We start from the raw sequence: 18,681 nt of genomic DNA, 5'->3' as shown, positions 1-18,681 counted from the left end.
GTTATTTTTAAAACTGACATTCAAAGGACTGTAGGGTGGCCAAGATTTATGTTTTTGAACTGAAATTCTGAATTCTTTGTTAGCCCCAAGTGCACCACTCAATGTTGAACTCCAAGAAAAAACAGCTACATCTTTGCTAGTGACTTGGAAACCACCAGAGTATCCTAATGGGATCATTCAGGGATACCGTATAATCTACTCCAACAACACTGGAAGAAACTACAGCACTGCAGACATTACTAAAGGGTTGCAAAATAAAACACTGTTTTATTTGTTGTCTGGGCTCAAAGAGGACAGAGAGTACAAAATTTATGTAAGTACAATATGGGGTTTTCAAACCAAAACACCTTCTTTGGGGAGATATGGATATTTTCTGGAACAGCACATTAGAGTGCAAAACAGCAATAAGGAGTAGAAGAACCTCTACATTATTCCAAAATGACTTGTTATGGTAGACTCAAATATTTATTTACCAAAGTGTAATGCATCAGCAAATTCAAAACGAAAATGAAAACAAACATGGAGACTGTGCAATACCATTAGGACATCGCAGCGATCAAAATGTGTAATTCATTACGAATTCAGTTACTAATTCATGCATGCCCAACGATGCGGTAGATGTCCCAGGGGGGACTAAGTGACTTAGCAACCAAATGCAGTTTTATCGATCACGAAAAAGCGGTTTGTGACTCCGCGTAGATCAAATGGGTAAACAAACTAGCGAACAAACACTTTGAACATAAAAACTTCAATAAGTTTCTTCAGACTAGCAAACACATGCTTCAAATATGTGACCTGTGACCTCTTTGTTTTGGGCGTCATTGCAAGCCGAGTTTCGTAAACAATTAAAGAACGGCGCTTCAAAAACCTCTGAAAATTGGCTTTCGAAGCACTTTCGATCATCCACAACAACGTGCATTGTTTCTCGGTGATTTAAACGGTGGAATGATCTTTCTAGGTCGAAACAATGTTCTATGAAAGTTCATATGATGTGCCGTAAACATTTATTTATTTTTTTCAAGAAAGTTTCGAACACGCGCCGGCTAGACTTGTTTGCAAATTGATTGTTTATTGTAGCGTCATGGCAAGTAGGTGAAAAACGATATCTCTGGTTCTATTTGGTGTAAATCGGTGATTTAAACGGTGAAATGATCTTAGTAAATAGAAACAATGCTCTACGAAAGTTTTTATGATGCGTAGTGAAAATTTATTAATCTTCTGTCGTTTGGCACGCTCTGACGAGACTTGTTTGTGATGAATAATTGTCGAATCATGGTCTGTTGAAGCATCATGGCAAGTAGCAGAAAGAATGATTTCTCTTTGCTCTATTTGGCATAAATCGTTTATTTAAACAATGTTCTATGAAAGTTTATGTAATGCGCCGTGAACATTTATTAAAAGATAAAAGTTTCGGTCTTTCAATCAAAACGCGCCGACGACGAGAATTGACTTGTCAAAACACTTGAATTGAACAGATCAAGAGATCAAAAAACAGATCAACAAATTAACTTTTGCTCGCGTATCGCAAGCACATTTAGCGCAACAATTTAATCTAAATCAGGAATGGTTTCTTTTACTATAGAGTTCTTTGCTGTTAAAAAAAAACACCTTCGTATGCTTGTTGAAGTGGCGAGACTTGTGGGACGCGTACGCTCCAAAGGAAAAGAAATACATTTGTTGGTTTCAAGACCAAAGTCTTGTAGTATTCACACAAACGAACACGCGCTTTAAATATGAGAACCACCGTAAGTTTTATTCAGATAAGCGAACACACGTTTTGAACATGACAACTTTGCTAAGTTTTATTTGACAAGTAAACACATGCTTTAAGTTTTATTTGACAAGAAAATACACGCGGTCCATGAGCCGGACCTCCAAAAGTTTTATTCAGACAGGCGAGATCACACTTTGAACATCGAACACAACATCGCTTTGATGCTTTGAACCTCGACAAGTTTTCTTTTAGACAGGCTAGGGCGAACCACGCTTTGATCATGAACCAATAAACGTTTTACTATCAGAATAATAATTACGTTCAATGTTTTGCTTTCAAAACCTGTTTTGACATCAAAACAAACTTGGACTCGAACCTCGTTTTCAGAGCCTGCTTTGAGACTCCCAAGATGACTCTTGATTGGACGTGTGAGCGCTTCTGAATATTAAATACCCAACCTGACTCGGGTCTTCTGAATTTCACATTTTCATCACCGCGATGTCGCCATGCCGACTGGAAATCACCTTTAAAATTATCTGGCTTGGCTGACTTTATGACTTGCTGTAATCAACTAGCTAGACAACCCACACTCCTACAGGAGATTTGTTCTTACAAACTTACCCTATCCATCTCCAATACTCCCAAACTGGTGCAATCCTTGAATGGCATTGCACGACCCGTACAATTTGTATAATGTATGACCCGTACAGGTCATGAAACAATGGTTTACAGATCCTACTGATGGTTAACTGCATACCATTAGTGAGTGCATACCATTAATCCGACTGTACGACTAATATGGCTTGTACGACCCTTATGAGTGGTGAAACAATGATTTATGGGTCGTACAGTTGGTAAACTGTGTGAAATTAGTGAGACATGTCCAATCCAAAAATGCTTTATAAATGCAATGTGTATTATTTTGTTGTTTTAAAAGTGTGAAGGCCCATACACGCTAAACACAATGTTTATTCTTCATTCTTAAAGCAGGACTGAGCTCAAACACACCGAACACAGCATAATTATATTCTTTGTTCCAACATCCTAAGTCTCACTTATGGCATTACAACACACTCGCGGATTAAATGTGTACCCACATTTTGTGGGTCGATTATTATTCATATATCACACTATTGTTCTTTCTCATTACATATTCATAATTCACGGACCGATGCCTTTCCGAAGGTTCACGAGCGCAAACGCTTTGATGATAGGTGCGATGTTTTTGTTTTGTTTTAGATTTTCACTTGATTGATTTTTCAAACCCTATTTGTGACACAGATGTAAAGCTATTTCAAACGAAAACTCAACGCATGGCGCGAGCTGTAGAAAACACGCGAAAACATTCCAGTAGCAGATGATTTTCGTTGATAAATTAGTTTCTTTTTTATATTGGCGCATATTCCACGTTTACCTTAAAATATATTTTTGACGGTTCACTTTGGTCATATCGTAATGAAATCAATATGAAACTGTGAAAGACCGCTCGATTGAGACCGCTTGATTTAAAAAAAAACCTGTTGAATGTGTGGCATATTTGTATTCAGTTCATCAAAGTGAAAGAAAAAAAACATTCGCAAGCGAAAAGCGATTGAGACCGCTTGATAAAAATAAACCTGTTGAATGTCGACATATTTGTGTTCAGTTCATCGAAGTGAAATTAAACATTCGCAAGCGAAAAGCGAATAAACCTGTTAAATTTCGGCATATTTGTATATCGAAGTGAAATTAACATTCGCAAGCGAAAAGCGAATAAACCTGTTGAATGTCGGCATATTTGTATTCAGTTCATCGAAGTGAAATTATTAAAACATTCGTAAGCGAGACGAAAATAAATTTAACTGACAGTATTGGATTGTGATTTTGTGTATCAATAGTTTGTTTATAATTGAAAATAAGCGAGTGAGCCACGCAAATGAATGTTTGTTATTCAAGATCACATTATCTCTATTTGCATAACAACAAATTGTCTGTTGTTTTGAAAAGTGCAGTCAATCGAATCCAAACAAACTCATTTCTTTTTCGTTGGTATCTGACTTTTACGTTCCTTTATTTTTAAACTAATACGGCGAAAAGCTTAGCGATTGGGCGATGATAGACAAATAACTTCAATAAAGTTTTTTTTTTCACGATTTCTACTCCGACTTCCAGTTTGCAAAAGAAAGCGAAACTCAGTCAGACTTGACGGATGGCATGCCGCCGTGACGCGACAGCCGGCGGCAGTAAATTTGCGTTGTAATTTACCGAATAAATTGTTTCTCTGGAAATACTGAACGTAAATTTCCGTTTAAACACTCATTTTCAAGCTTGTAGAACACATCTCAATGATAAATCAATATAACCTTTCCTAATCTTGCGCGAAACGTTTTTAGATGGAAAGAGATGGAAACGCAAGGTGAAATTTTTTTAGCGAAAACACTGCTTGAAAGAACAAAAGGATACGCACCTGCGGGACCATAATTAAGCGTCATTGTCGAGTTCTTTTGAAATGCATTCAAACAATTTCCCCTCAAAAGTCACAAGTCCTTTTCATTCGTTTGAACACGATATCTCCGACGATTTCAACAATTACTTTGGAGCAAACCTGAAGCTTGCCGACAAGTAAATTATCGTGTCTCCGGTGTCAAAAGGCCAGCGGTATGCGCCATTTCTGAACAACACATTTAATCCACGGCTGTGTTGTAATGGTATGCACTTTACCAACTGTACGACCCATAAGGCATTGTTTCACCACCCCACGTACCCATACACGTGTACACCCTCTAAGTCAATGGTATGCACTTTACCAACTGTATGATCCATAAGGCATTGTTTCACCACCCCACGTACCCATACACGTGTACACCCACTAAGTCAATGGTATGCACTTTACCAACTGTACGACCCATAAGGCATTGTTTCACCACCCCACGTACCCATACACGTGTACACCCTCTAAGTCAATGGTATGCACTTTACCAACTGTATGACCCATAAGGCATTGTTTCACCACCCCACGTACCCATACACGTGTACACCCTCTAAGTCAATGGTATGTACTTTACCAACTGTACGACCCATAAGGCATTGTTTCACCACCCCACGTACCCATACACGTGTACACCCTCTAAGTCAATGGTATGCACTTTACCAACTGTATGACCCTTAAACCATTGTTTCACCACCCCACGTACCCATACACGTGTACACCCTCTAAGTCAATGGTATTCACTTTACCAACTGTACGACCCATAAGGCATTGTTTCACCACCCCACGTACCCATACACGTGTACACCCTCTAAGTCAATGGTATGCACTTTACCAACTGTATGACCCATAAGGCGTTGTTTCACCACCCCACGTACCCATACACGTGTACACCCTCTAAGTCAATGGTATGCACTTTACCAACTCTATGACCCTTAAACCATTGTTTCACCTGTGTACGGGTCGTAGGAGTCTACCCGGTAGACTTATGCCATTTACGGGTCTTCTTCTGGATAACCCTCAACTAGTATAGGCAGCACCAGTGATATTTTGTCCTTCTTACACTGGTCAGACTAATTCTCTTACTGTGTCTTGCTTCACCATGCAGGTTCAAGCATTTACAAGTTACCCTGGAGAAGTCAGCAGTCCAGCCAGTTTCAACAAATCACCAGGTAAAAATTGTGCAAAAATGACAATTAACCCATTATTGGGTAATTGTGAAGAACAGCTCCCGCTAACCGACTGTCGGTCAACTGTCGGCCGACAGGTTACCAACAGACTACCGACAGGCCACCGACAGCCCACCGACAGGTTACCGACAGTTTCCCAAAACAGACTTTTTACTGTAAAACTGAACAGTAAACACAGAAGTAAACCCGACGCAGAAAGCGATTAAAACAGATAAGACTTATAAACATTGTATTTTCATTGTTTACTATCCAAAACTCAGGCCAAAACAGTGCAAAAACTTCTCCACACACGCACTCGCTGAAGTCGCCCTAGAATCCTTTGCGACCCCTTCCGAGGGGGAATGAGACTAAGTTAACCAATCCAATATGGCGGAGAAAAATTGAGTAGCTGTGTTCGCGTAAATTCTCCGGTCGATTTCGGCAGCGAAGAAGCTAGTTTTAGGCTGTGATGACCAAAACTCAGGAGTATATACCTTTCCTTTCAATTTCTCATAAATTTTGGAGTCCGTTACGGAGGAAAAACATAAAGAAACAAAAAGGTCAGTGTTACCGTTCGATACCGTATAACCGTACCGACAACTTACCGACATCTTACCGACACCTTACCGACACATCACCGCCTGTCGGCCGGCTGTCGGCCGACAGTTGGCCGACATCATAGCCAAAACCTGTCGGCAGGTTGTCGGCCGACAGACGACCGACAGCCGGCCGACAAACGGCCAACAGACGGCCGACAGACGAGCGACAAACGGCCGACTGTCGGCCGACAGACGACCGACAAACGACCGACAGTCGACCGACAGTCGGTTAGCGGGAGCTGTTCTTCACAATTACCGGATCATAAATAATATGACTTAAACTAAATGCAAATGATGAAAGGACACAATTATTTACAATAAAGTAAAGACACCTGATGTAAATGAGAAGGAAGTATTTCTTGAAAACAGAAAATTAATGCAACAAGGAGGAACTTGAAATCATGTATAAGATCAATTTACTTGAAAACTTCGCCATGAGAAATGAAGGTTATTGTTAAGTACATGCATGTAATTGTTTGGATGTAGGGTTAAAATAATAGAAATAAGTGTCACAGAAATGAACATACCGGTCGGTACGACTTTATAATAACTGTCAAAAATTAATGCTCCATGGAAATAACATATCATAGTTTCAACTGCAAATGTTTGAAAATTGCATCATTTATCATGGGTGAAACATAAAATTTTTATTAATTGATTTATGGGTTAGCTCCCAGTTATTTGTGAACTTATTTGATATCAAGAAAAAAAGGGTACAATCTAAGGTCAAACAAAGTGCCAAGCGTAATTAAGATAACAAAACAAAAAAACTTGGTGATTGCTCTTAGAAAATCTATACTATTTGATATTTGCCTTAGGAGATGTTTCTGAACGCAGTGGTGTTGATACAGGCTCTCTTTATGGAGGAGTATTTGCTGGAATAATTATCTTGGCTTTTGCAATTATCATTGTTGCTTTAGTGATTAGGTAAGGTTCATACTTTAGATAGATATTTAATTTCTATTCATTGTGTCTGTGGAAGAAGAACACAAGCCTATTCTTGTGGAACAAATCAAGATATAGTGTAAAAGTGCCCCCCCCCCCTTAAGATTTTATGGCCATGGTATTGAGTAAAAGACAATAATTATGTTCTGCATCATTCCTTAGGCCCACTCGAAACTGATGAATATTGTATATTTTCCTGGTAGCGGACAACAAGAATCTAGTACTGCAGTAGTTTATTTTTTATTTTTGGTACAGTACATGTGTATGATATGATCTTTAATTTACTCAAAACATAGATCAATTTTTTGCAGTTTTATACGAAAAAGCGTATTGATTTCAACAAAAATACATGTAGTTAATACCCTGCCCTCTGGAGGTTTTTGGGTTTGACTCCTCTCCCACATCTCTGGAAAATCCACTTAACTAGGCATAACTTTGTCTTTTCAAATCCTACTCCCTCTTGAAATTTCCAATAACCTTCCTTTGGATGTACATATATTTCCTGGAACTGCACCACCACAGTGTGGGAATATACTGTAAGAGGGAAACAACTTACTTGTGTATTGTTATACGTACACAAGAGTTTATGCTGTGTTGGATTCCTGGAGCCAGTGTCAAGTCTGTTGTTAGTTTTTGTCCCTGCTCTGGGGGTTTTCTCTGGGCGCTCCGTTTTTTTCTCCCTCCTAAATTAAACCAACACTTCTGTTTAGTATTATTAATTCCAATTTGATCTGGGAACGGTAGATGAAGAGCCACTCTGGAAATTTGTTTTTTATCAAACAGTAGATAATAAAAACTGACCTGAAATTGTACACTTACAGAAGGCGTAAAAAACGAAGGGATTCAACAGAACTGAAGAGTAATCGTTATGCTGTTGCCAATTCAAACGACAGTGGGATTGGAGACAAGGAGTCTTTGGACAGAGTACCTGGAATCAAATATCTGCAAGGGCGGCGTGGATCAGAAGGTTCGGAATCCTGGGTCTAGTTAGTATATGGACAGCTAACTTTGTTAGTACAATCATGGCAGATAATTTTGTTGGGTGCCTCTTTTTGGCATTTGATTTGTCTGTGAATTTTAGAGATTTGATTGCAGCTTTGTTGGAATTCACACAGAAACCTTACATCTGCGAGAGTGATGTGTGTACTTGGTCTTGAATATAACATTATGGCATGAACGAGTTAACAAATAAACAACCATTTTGATAACAATCTCAGTCTGAAAAAGGCAATCAAAATCAACCTCAGCTTAAGAAGACATGTAGTCATGTATTACACTTTTTGAGATGTGCGCTGAAATCTGAAAAGTAAATAAATTAAAATAGCTAGTGAACAGTTTACCAAAGGCTGCAGGATGTTAATAAAATATAAATTTAAATAAAATCATGATTAAATATTAAAATAACTTGAGAAATATGAAAAAGCATGAAATAAAATGACCTCAAGAAACAACTAGGCTTTTTTATCTGCTACGCAAACAGTCTGTGTTTTTTTTAGTTTAATTCAGTTTTGATTGAGCTGCCCTTAGCTTTTATGTCGTATTGAACTATAACTTTACCAGCTGAATGAAGCTAATTCCTCCAAATATACAGCAATCTTAACTTTTGTAAATACATTTATTAGTGAAACCAGAATAACTTCTCAAAAAGTTTATTATATATAGCAAATTGGAAATATAGCTTTTTATCAGCAAAATTTTCAAAATTGACCTCAAGAGAAAAGCATACTATTTTAAATAGTTTTATACATGTATTATATTATTTAACCAAAGTTAGAGTGACAAACCATGTATGCTGATCACGGTGCAATGTTTAAATTACTTAATAATTATGAATGTCAGCAACTATATCAAGTGCAGTAACGGTAAAGTACAAAAATGTAAAAGTGCATCATAATGCCAGTTGTAAGACCTGGGCTTGTATAGTTCATTAGGGGTCTTGGGCGGGGTAATAACTGGGGGAACTCATATCTAGGATGGCTTCTACGTGACATAAAAAATATTTGTTTGCAAGTGCACTGACAAGAAATGAATGAGTTACATGTATATTGGAAGCAAGCCACTTATTAAACATCTTTAATTAACTATGCTCTCTGCTTGCAAACTTACTCATTGCCTTTTTCTTTTTGAATTGCAATATTCTTTGAGCATATTATAAAAAGCTTGATGGGGGAAGGTTTGTAACCAGAGTGTTACGTTAGCAGACAGAAATGGGATATGTATAAGCGAGAGGACTTATAACTGGCATTTTGTGACAGTAGTGCAAGTAGTCTTAACCATCATAAATAATTATTTCAAGGCTGTTAGAGATGTTTACTGCTGACAGAGAGCTGTGGCAGCCACTGAAGTACAGTGATCATAATGTCACATTTTTGTTACTACAGTAAACTAATGTCCCTAAAGTTGCGGCTGATGAATAATTGATAATACTCAAACTAAATTTATTGAGCTTTTGACAGCCATTGTAGATCAATGGTGTAATGCTTATAAGTGTCCTATGGACAATAAATTAGTGAAAATTTCCATATGATAGTATTTAAATAAATAAATATACATGGATTATTTCAAATATTATTTCAAATATAATTTTTAAGTCTTTATTTATTTAATTTATTAAATATAAATCTCTTTAAGATACTTCACTTTGTTTTCCTTTTTTACGATTTTTTAAAAACTTTTTTTATTGAATTTTGTATTTTTTTGGTTTATAAAAGTTTTTTAAATGTTTTAGTTAATGGTGTTATTACTAATGCTTTTTTTACCATTCATTTTCCTGCCGTAATCACCATTTCTCTCTGTGTAAATGTGTAATCAAATGCACACTGTAAGTAATTAAAACCAGTTTTCATGATTCTCTATAAATATTCCTCACTGTCTCTTGTTGCATGCTCATGTTCTTGAACTGCACTTAAATGCACTTTGTGAATAAATCCACTCACAAATCAAGCTCTTTCCAAATGTTAAATTCAAGTATTATTTTTCCTTATAAATTACCTTGACATAATTTAACTGCATTAAAATTTCTTTGAAATGTTACTCTCACTTCTTCATGTATGTGAAACTTTGTTAATTTGTTCACTTGTTTCTTGCATGTTCATTCTCCCATATTTTGTTTAAGATCATTCATGTATAGTTGTGTAGCACAGTATAAACGTTTTTGTTATTTTATGTCTTAATAAGTTTTGAAAAAGTGAACAAACACTTTTTTTTACACCTAAATTATTGTACAAAATTAATTTATGATATTAATTATAATTTGCTCAGCTGCAAACAGTTCCTTTTAGCCAGGAACCTTGAGATTCCTTTTTTTTTTTTCTGGATTTAAAAATGAAGTTGATAATTGTTAAAGCTGCAGTAACAGTAGAGTTGAACTTTGCTAAACTATTAAACATGTTAAACATGAACTATATAACTAATTGTTACTATAACATTGCAATTATATATTTATTAATTAGAAATTAAAGACATTACAACTAAATGATGTTAATCATCTTCAAATAATATTGTTGGCTAATTCATCTTGGCAAAGATCGATCTTCACTGCTGACTTATTAAATGGTAGATTTTAAACATTAAAACAATCTTCAGAGAGCTTAAAAGCTGTACTACAGGTACACAGTTTACATTGTCAGGAAGATATCAAATTTTTATTGCGTTTAATGTTTTAATTAGTAGTTTAGCTGCTTGGATGAATAAATTTGCACTTTAGTAAGTGAATTGCACAGTTTTTGGTTCGAAAAGAAAAACTGGTATCAATTGTAGTGAAATCTTTTGGCTTAATCATGATCAATGTCAGTGACAGTAGAACCACCTCCTACACTGAGGTCTTGCATGTTAAGAGCTTATTCAGCACAAAATAGAGTATTTATTGTATGTATGATGTGTGGAGTTATTCATTTTGCACCTGCAAGCACTGATGATAAATCAGTAATCTTATGGATGGGGGAAGGTGTGACTGAATATTTGATTAATTAGCATCAAACCCCCTCCCCCTCCTCCCAAGAATGTTCCTTTGTACCTCAGCTATTTCAGGCCATGAAAAAGACCTTAGCTCAAAGATGGTAAAAGATGTTTAATGACACACCATTTTGCAGTTGTGTGAAATGTAACTTTAAATCCTTCAAAATTTTAGAAATTCTTAAACCTCACACATGGGTTTTGACAATTATATACAAGCCAGCGAGTCATGTGAGCCATTCTGGTTAGCCTGAGTAACACACCAGTTGGTTAGCATAAAAACACTAGGGTTAACACTTGTTACCCTACACTTGGCTTGTGAAATTGAAAGCCTTTATATTGGAATGTGGAATCAGTCTGGTTTGCATTGCTCACCTAGGTTACTACTGCATGAGCAGATCACATGATTTAATTGCATGCTTGCATGTTAGCTTGAATATCACTCTGGTTAGCCTGAGAAATGGTTAGCTTTCATTTGAAGGTTAGATGGTAGGGTAAATCTATAAACATTTAATTATGTTACATATACAAAGTTGCACACTGGCTCACATGGCCTCGTGTGGCTTGCTGGTTTGCATATGTGTCACTTATCCTCACAGATTGAGTTAGCCTGCAAAAACAGCTGCCTCTCCATGCTCCGATCCACTTGCTGCGTTCGGAGCATGGAGAGGCAGCTGTATACGCAGCCTAAGATTGAGTGTGAGATTTCACAATCTTATGCACTCACACAGAGGCAGTCTGTTTATTTCTCACACATTTAATCTCCTTGGTTCAAATTTGATTAAAAAAACTGCCACCAAAGTACCTATTAAAAAGGTCACTCTGCCACTCAAAAATAAGGAAAACATAACTGAGGACTTTCAAATTAATTTTTTAAAATGTTCTGGGAATCATGATGCCCCCCAGACTCGCCTAGAAAGGCAACAGCTCTGTAGTTTCTGATTTGCACTCTTGGGAAGTTTTCAACTTGAGAGCTCTGGTAACGTAAGAACATATATACTGGTAATGGTTGAAAATGAACTCCTTCTGACAGTTCTTAAAATTCCTTTACACTAGCTCCTCATCAATTCCATCCTTGCATTAACACTTAAAAGAAGTTGTCTTTTTTTTTTAAAATGCACTCAAACATGCACAAAAATGTTTTTAAGATAAAGGTAAGTTATAACATGTAAAGTATTTGCAATCTAACCTTTAGGATTAATAAACTTTTTAGACCAGTATTTTCAACAAGTGCGATGTGTGCTACAAGATAAAGCATCAAGAAATTCTGAGGCTTGGAAACGATGCACATTAACTTCAGGTGATTGCTAAATTATAAACTACAATCAACAAGAATACCTGCCTTGCAATGCATGATGGCTATAAATTGTTATTTACAGAAATGAGAAGCACAGTATCAAACTTAATACAACTGCAAAGTTTAAGCACACTTTAAGCTTCATGTTTGAGACAGCAGATAGTGTCAAATTGGCTGTTTAGCTTTAGTACCTGATCAATTTTAAAAGTTTTGCTGCATAATTATTTGCTTGTGGGTAATTTAGATGAGCTTTGTCATTAATATATTAAGTCACAAAATTAACTTTAAATTGGAGAACTCATAAAATACTTGTTTACTGAAATACATGTGAGTAATAATAAACCTGGGAAAGGAACGAAGATGGTTGGAGAGTATTAAGATGAATTGCAAACATTGAACTCGTTGAAATAAATCTGGGCCAATTGTTTCAATTTTATGCCCCATAAAATCCACAAGTTATGCGTGACATAAAGATGTTAAATAATTTATTATTTAAGGCTTTTATTGAAGGGCCTTAACATTTTGTTTTGAGTGAGCATGACTCAGAGCATGTCTAAATTTGCGTGTGGCAGCTATAGTAGTCTTGTTTTGTTGCCATCAAGCCATAGCAGAACAGTTATTACATTATACTTTTGTACACACTGATCAAGAGCTGCCCATCACATTTGGAAGAAATTAATGTAGGAAAGATTTATTCTTGCAGTCTATTTCTTTTTCCGTAATTTAAACTATTGAACTAAAATTGTGCTAAAACTTTGCAGTGAGACAAAATATTTTTATAAATCTGCTCTTCTCGTTTCTGGAAATGTTGTTGCACCTTCTTGTCACAGTTTTAGCTGTGACTTTTCATTTTTTTATGTGATGTACTGTAGTGCAACAATGAAAAATAAAATTTAAAATAAATCAGCCAGCAAGGTAAGTAAAATAAACTAATACAATTTTAAATTAAGTTTTTGTCAAAACTAAAAAATATAAATCATATTTATTTGTCAGTGGTATAACATGGAGTAAATGTTGAGATATTAAAAGTAAATACCATGTCAAATGAGTTGATAAATAAAAGATAAAAGTAAAATAGTAGATTAAGATATGAGAATGACAGATTCTGTTGAGAGTTTACCGGTAAGTAAATCTTGAAACAAATGGGATGCAACTCAATCTGTTGTGGCAAGTAACTGATCAATAATTTATAATAATTGATATTTTAAGCCTGGAATTAAAATGGTGTAAAAATAACCTATAAATAAATGTGTATTTACTGCAAGGTGGATAATCATCATAATGGTGGTCATTGTTTTAAATACAATGTAAATTTGACGAAGGAATATGATTTGGCAAACCACTGTGACTGGACACCAGCTGTGAGAGGACACTCTTAGTTCTTTTATAATTTGTAATGCCATGGACATGCAGATCAATTCTGCTCGTGTGTCTCCACATCCCAGTTGTAATAAAAGTTTGGAGAATTTGACTATATTAAATTTTATGTGAAAAATTTACTGTGTGGGTGATCCTGACCTCCATGATATCTATTCTACTGGTTTTTAATATTATTATAACCTGAATTTCAGCTCTTTCACTAATCGTTGGTCACTTATTCTCAAGAGTAAGTGAGTAAGTGACAAGAGAAGATGGCTGAAATTATATCAGTCTAATTTTATCAACATCTAACGTCAAAATAAATGCTGTGTGCCACTCTTTTTGATGACTAAGTTGGAAACACTAGTTATTGGTTGAAAGGAGTGCATTTACGGTTCTGTTTTATACGAGCAATGTTTCATTTGCAGATGTTGTGGGTCCAGGAAAGTTTGTAATCATCAAACCCATTCCTATAGAGAAGCTGAGGGATTACTGTGAAATCAATCATGCAGATGGCAACAAGTCATTTAGAGAAGAGTTTGTGGTGAGTTACTTTATCAAAGTAATATTGATTGTATGACTGTCTGCATACCTCATTGTTGTTTGAAATATATTTAAGTCAACACTATAAAATTTATTTTGTGGTTTAAAATTTTTTAAAACCAGTTTTATTTTGATTTTTTATTCCCTTTTATTCATTACCATAATCTCAAACAAAGGTAAGTAAAAGTCAAACTAATTGGAAAAAAAATTAAACCAAAGAGAAATTTAAACCTTAACATTAAATGTTATTTTTTTACATGTAATTGCAGTCCATCAGAGTTCCTGGAAATTTCACCTGGGAGAGCAGTCAGAAGCCAGAAAACAAAGCCAAGAACAGATATAAGAACATCATTCCATGTAAGTTAAAAGGAAATGGAATGTGCTATTATGCATGTTCAAAGACCGGTTGGCGAGGCACAGACCGGTCAATTTTAAACAGATGATATTTGCCATGGGTCATGCAGGAAGAAGCCTCCTTTGCAAAAGTTCTTTTGGCTTGTCACGCAATCTCTCCTCCCCCACAAACGTTTGTGGGAAAGAACACGTAACAAGCCAATGGCGTCTGCAAAGGAGGATAGACACGAAATGACATAAGAACTAAGTCAGAACAGATGGAAGGTAGTCAGCTGGGTAGTGTACGTCATGAGCTGTGTGCTTTTATGCCACGCACAATGTTGGCATATCTGTTCTTGTACGTGTTTTGTCCAAACGGAAATCTTGAATTGTGAAAGTCATGCTTAAAATTCCATTTTGATTTTGCTGTATTACCGGTAAAATGGTGAGCTTATACCTCAGCTTATACCTCTTCACTTAAACGTCGCCAGTTGTACACATCAGTTTTGTCTTTGAGCTGCTTTGAGACATTTCACCTTTTTCCAGGCCAAACTGTATAACTTCCTGCGAAAAGATTGTACGAATACCATTGTACGTCTTCACTCCTTTCTCTTTCCACGACGAAGCGTGCTTACAATTTCTTCAGTGTTCTGTCCCTTTCTTTGTGCAAAATGTCACTCTGTACCCGATCTGTAAACCTGCCATGTTGAAATCCAGGCACGTAGTGCGCATGCGATCTAGGAAAGAAACGTGGAACGCATAGTTCACACATGCAGGCAAAATTGTGCGGTCCGTACAGTCTAACAGTGAGATCATGACTCTGATAAGAATGGAAGGAGTAATTACAAAATCTTAATGAGAATTGCTTGCCCAATTTGGTGAAAACCCGTTCTATGAGCAGGTGTGCCCCATTAATCAACATAACCCACTTTCGCTTTGGCTTTACCCTATCCCTCGATATCCCATTAATAACTTTTCATTTGTTGTCAAGACGCGAACTAAAGCTTTGAACATGAAATTCCGCTTAAACTTTTTATTCGTTGTGAAGACAGGAACCAGCGCTTTGAGCATGAAATCCTGCTTAACTTTTTATTTTTTTTGTTGTGATCATGAAGACGCAAACCAAAGCTTTGAAACTCTTTACTCATACTTGTGAAGACGCAAGCCAACGCTTTGAACATAAAATCCCGATGGCATATTTGGCAGCCACTTGGCAGCTTTTACTTTTGATGGCAACATTGCCCTACCAGCCACCCGAGAGTAACCATTTACCCTTCGGTCTTCCCAACCGTTCAAATCTCCCGCTCGTATGGTAATTAAAACTTTCAAAAACTCCCGCGATTATTTAGAAGCTGTTACCGCCATTGTTCGAAAAATGGCCATATAAGGTCATTTTTAGGTGTAAAACAAAGCCTATTTTTATCGAAGTTGAGCAACTTTTCTTGATATGACAACATTTTTTACTAGTTTTCTGTCAGTGGTGGCATTAACGGGGTTCCTCTGTAAATACCTTGGTGGACACTATGTATGTTGTATTCGGTATTAGTTTTGGATTTGCAGAGAACATTTATAGGGTGACGGGTACTGCTGCCCACCATCTATTGTCGGCATTGATGGTTCATTTTGATATTTTTGTTTGTCACTGCAGATGATCATACTCGAGTTACACTAGCTGAAGTGGATGGTTACCCAGGGAGTGATTATATCAACGCAAATTTCATTGATGTAAGTTTTTTATTTGAATTAGAAAACTATTTTGTTGAGCAAATCATTGATGCATTTCCCGTTTGCTTATGTGGAATCCTGACTTTTTTTTACAGGGCTACAACCATCACTGCAAGTTTATTGCCACTCAAGGTTTGACAATCAACTAATAATATGTAAATGAAAAAAATGATCCTTAAAGTTATGGAGTAAAAACCTTGCTGAATTTGAACTAAAATTGAAGAACATAGTTCCTGATGTCCAACAAAAGTTTGTATACTACTTATTAACCGAGAGTGAGGTCATTACAGGGGAATCTCAGACCGAGAGATTCGTTCATATTCTCACCGCGGTTAGACACTATCCCCTGCCTCGTCCCCTCCTTGGTTGTGTACGGTTCGCTTGGCGTTGTGGGACTAATGCGGACGGAAAGCCCGGCCCGCAACCTAACCACCAACCCCCGCGCTCCCTGTTTTTCCGCCTTACCGCCTTAACCGTCCGGCCGATCGAGGCCTGGGGACGATGCAGCACTATTCCCATTCACGTGCCATTTGTGTATTAATTTCAGGTCCTGTGGCTAACACGTTTGGAGACTTTTGGCGCACAGTCTGGGACCAAGGCGTCTGTGTTATTGTCATGGTTACAAACATTGTTGAAGGTGGACGGGTAGGTAGAAAGTTAACGTGATGATACTCATGTTACTTAGCCATGCTGTTCTACCACGGGCTCAGGTGGTTTTTCTTTTTTTTTTTCTTTGAGTGAAAACGTGATCATGTATAAACTGGCCAAGTCGAGTGAAAACAGGAGCAGTTACACTAAGTTCAATATCAACACTGCACGGAATACAGGGTTTATTTTCCCATAAGTTGCGAGAAAATGATTCGGAATAGCATTTTTTTGCTTGTAGTCGAAGCATTGAAAACATTTTTTTAGAAACAAGAAAATGTTGAGAAATTTCCATACCCAGTTTCAAGCTTTGACTTTTACTTTTCCCATGCTTAGTAATGACAGAAAGAATCGGAGAAATGATTTTTTAAGCGATGACGTACGAATCACTTTATGTCATGGGCCGTCGACCGGTTCTGTTTTGCGTTTCGCGCGGTCGACCAATCAATAATAGAACCGAGTAGGACTGGGAACTACCTTATTGTTACTTATTTTCGCGGGACTTAATTTTCGCGATTTTCAAAAAATCGCAAAATTAAAGACCCGTGAACATTTATTTTAAACGTTTTCTATTGTATTTTTTATGTTAATTACGTATTTTTGGCCAAATCGCGAAAATTAAGTCCCGCGAAATATGCCCGTTCCATTTTCCCGAATTTAGTTCCCGCGAAAATAAGTAACAACAAGAAACTTCAAGCAGTTTATAACCGTGCAATTAATGTTTGACCACCTCTTTCAGTTCTTTGGCTGGAAAGGCACGGCGCCGCACAGTAAAAAATCTTTAGAAAAACAGTAACTTGAGAAACGCACAAGTCGTTGTTTTGCAATGTTCAACACGTTCCGGAATTGAACAACTTGTACTCACTCCGAGCCAAACGCTTGAATTACACAAAAATTAGTACTTCACACAAACAGAGCGCAGAGTATTCGTAAATATTTTTAAAATAGGTACGGTGAATGATTATTTACAGCTACAGGCGAGCGATCGCGTGGCGTGGGTCTGACGTGGTAGTCTTAAATAGCTTGGACATGTCCAAGCGGTCTTTGGTTTCGCTATGTGATTATCCAGTCCTCTCTTCTACTCGAATGACACAAAAATATGCATTTCACTCTAAACAGAGAGCAGAGTATTCATGTTAAACGAGTGATCGCTAGTAAACATCAAACGTTGCGTGACCGTGACCAAGGAGCCGGCTGGGCCGCGTGGGTCTGGAACGATTTACCGACAAAACAAAAACGACAAAAAAATGCCGGCCAAATTATGAACCGGCTTCGCACGGTTAATAAGGTAACTACAGAAATATATGAGACGTGAACAGAGATCAAGTTTAGCCCAACAGGAAATCGCCGTTAAGAACACAAAGCAAAATACTCCTGGAGAGTTAGAAAGGATTTATACAAAATATAAACAAAAGAGACAAATTATATTTGACGAGTTCTATTAGATTCAGTGAACAGACATCTACACAACTGGCCTGTAGAAACGTGACCGCGTTTTCCCTTGGTCGCTCGATAGAAGTATTGCTTATCGTATATCAGGTCACGCTACAAGATAACGTGACTTTTGATGACAGCTACTTTTATTTAGTATACGTTAATTTTTTGACAGCATTTCCCGAAAATTATATGCCATTTATTTTCACTTGTGGGAATTACACTTCGGCATTTTAATTATTACGGATAACAGATTCCTGTGATCGGATTGGTTATTACATATGTAGGTATAACATAGTCCAACCGTGCATGACGAGGACAAACTGTTCATTATAGACAGTCCAGGGTCAGTGTGTTCTAACGCAAGACACTTAACTTTCATAGTGCCTCTCTTCACACAGATGTATAAATTTGTGCCCGCGAATTTAATGCTGGGGGTGACCCTGTGATGGACTAGTATCTTATCCAGGGAAGAGTAGAAATGTTCCTAGTCACTA

The 18,681-nt window shown here is 37.0% G+C and overlaps 1 protein-coding gene across 1 annotated transcript in view; it reads left to right on the top strand.

Annotated features, from left to right (window-relative positions):
- The window catches only part of LOC144637973 (receptor-type tyrosine-protein phosphatase S-like), a 47,526-nt gene that overhangs the window by 18,220 nt on the left and 10,625 nt on the right, over positions 1-18,681 (top strand). The window contains exons 10-18 of the mRNA XM_078497064.1: positions 84-313; positions 5,290-5,353; positions 6,768-6,876; positions 7,716-7,861; positions 13,933-14,048; positions 14,317-14,404; positions 16,029-16,105; positions 16,201-16,237; positions 16,653-16,750. Coding sequence (XP_078353190.1) covers positions 84-313; positions 5,290-5,353; positions 6,768-6,876; positions 7,716-7,861; positions 13,933-14,048; positions 14,317-14,404; positions 16,029-16,105; positions 16,201-16,237; positions 16,653-16,750 — 965 coding nt within the window. The remainder of the gene's footprint in view (positions 1-83; positions 314-5,289; positions 5,354-6,767; positions 6,877-7,715; positions 7,862-13,932; positions 14,049-14,316; positions 14,405-16,028; positions 16,106-16,200; positions 16,238-16,652; positions 16,751-18,681) is intronic.

Source organism: Oculina patagonica, chromosome 14 (assembly GCF_052425735.1).
Source record: "Oculina patagonica isolate OP01 chromosome 14, crgOcupat, whole genome shotgun sequence".
Taxonomy (NCBI): domain Eukaryota; kingdom Metazoa; phylum Cnidaria; class Anthozoa; order Scleractinia; family Oculinidae; genus Oculina; species Oculina patagonica.
Note: the sequence above shows the minus strand (reverse complement) of the source record. Positions and strands in the feature narration are given on the sequence as shown.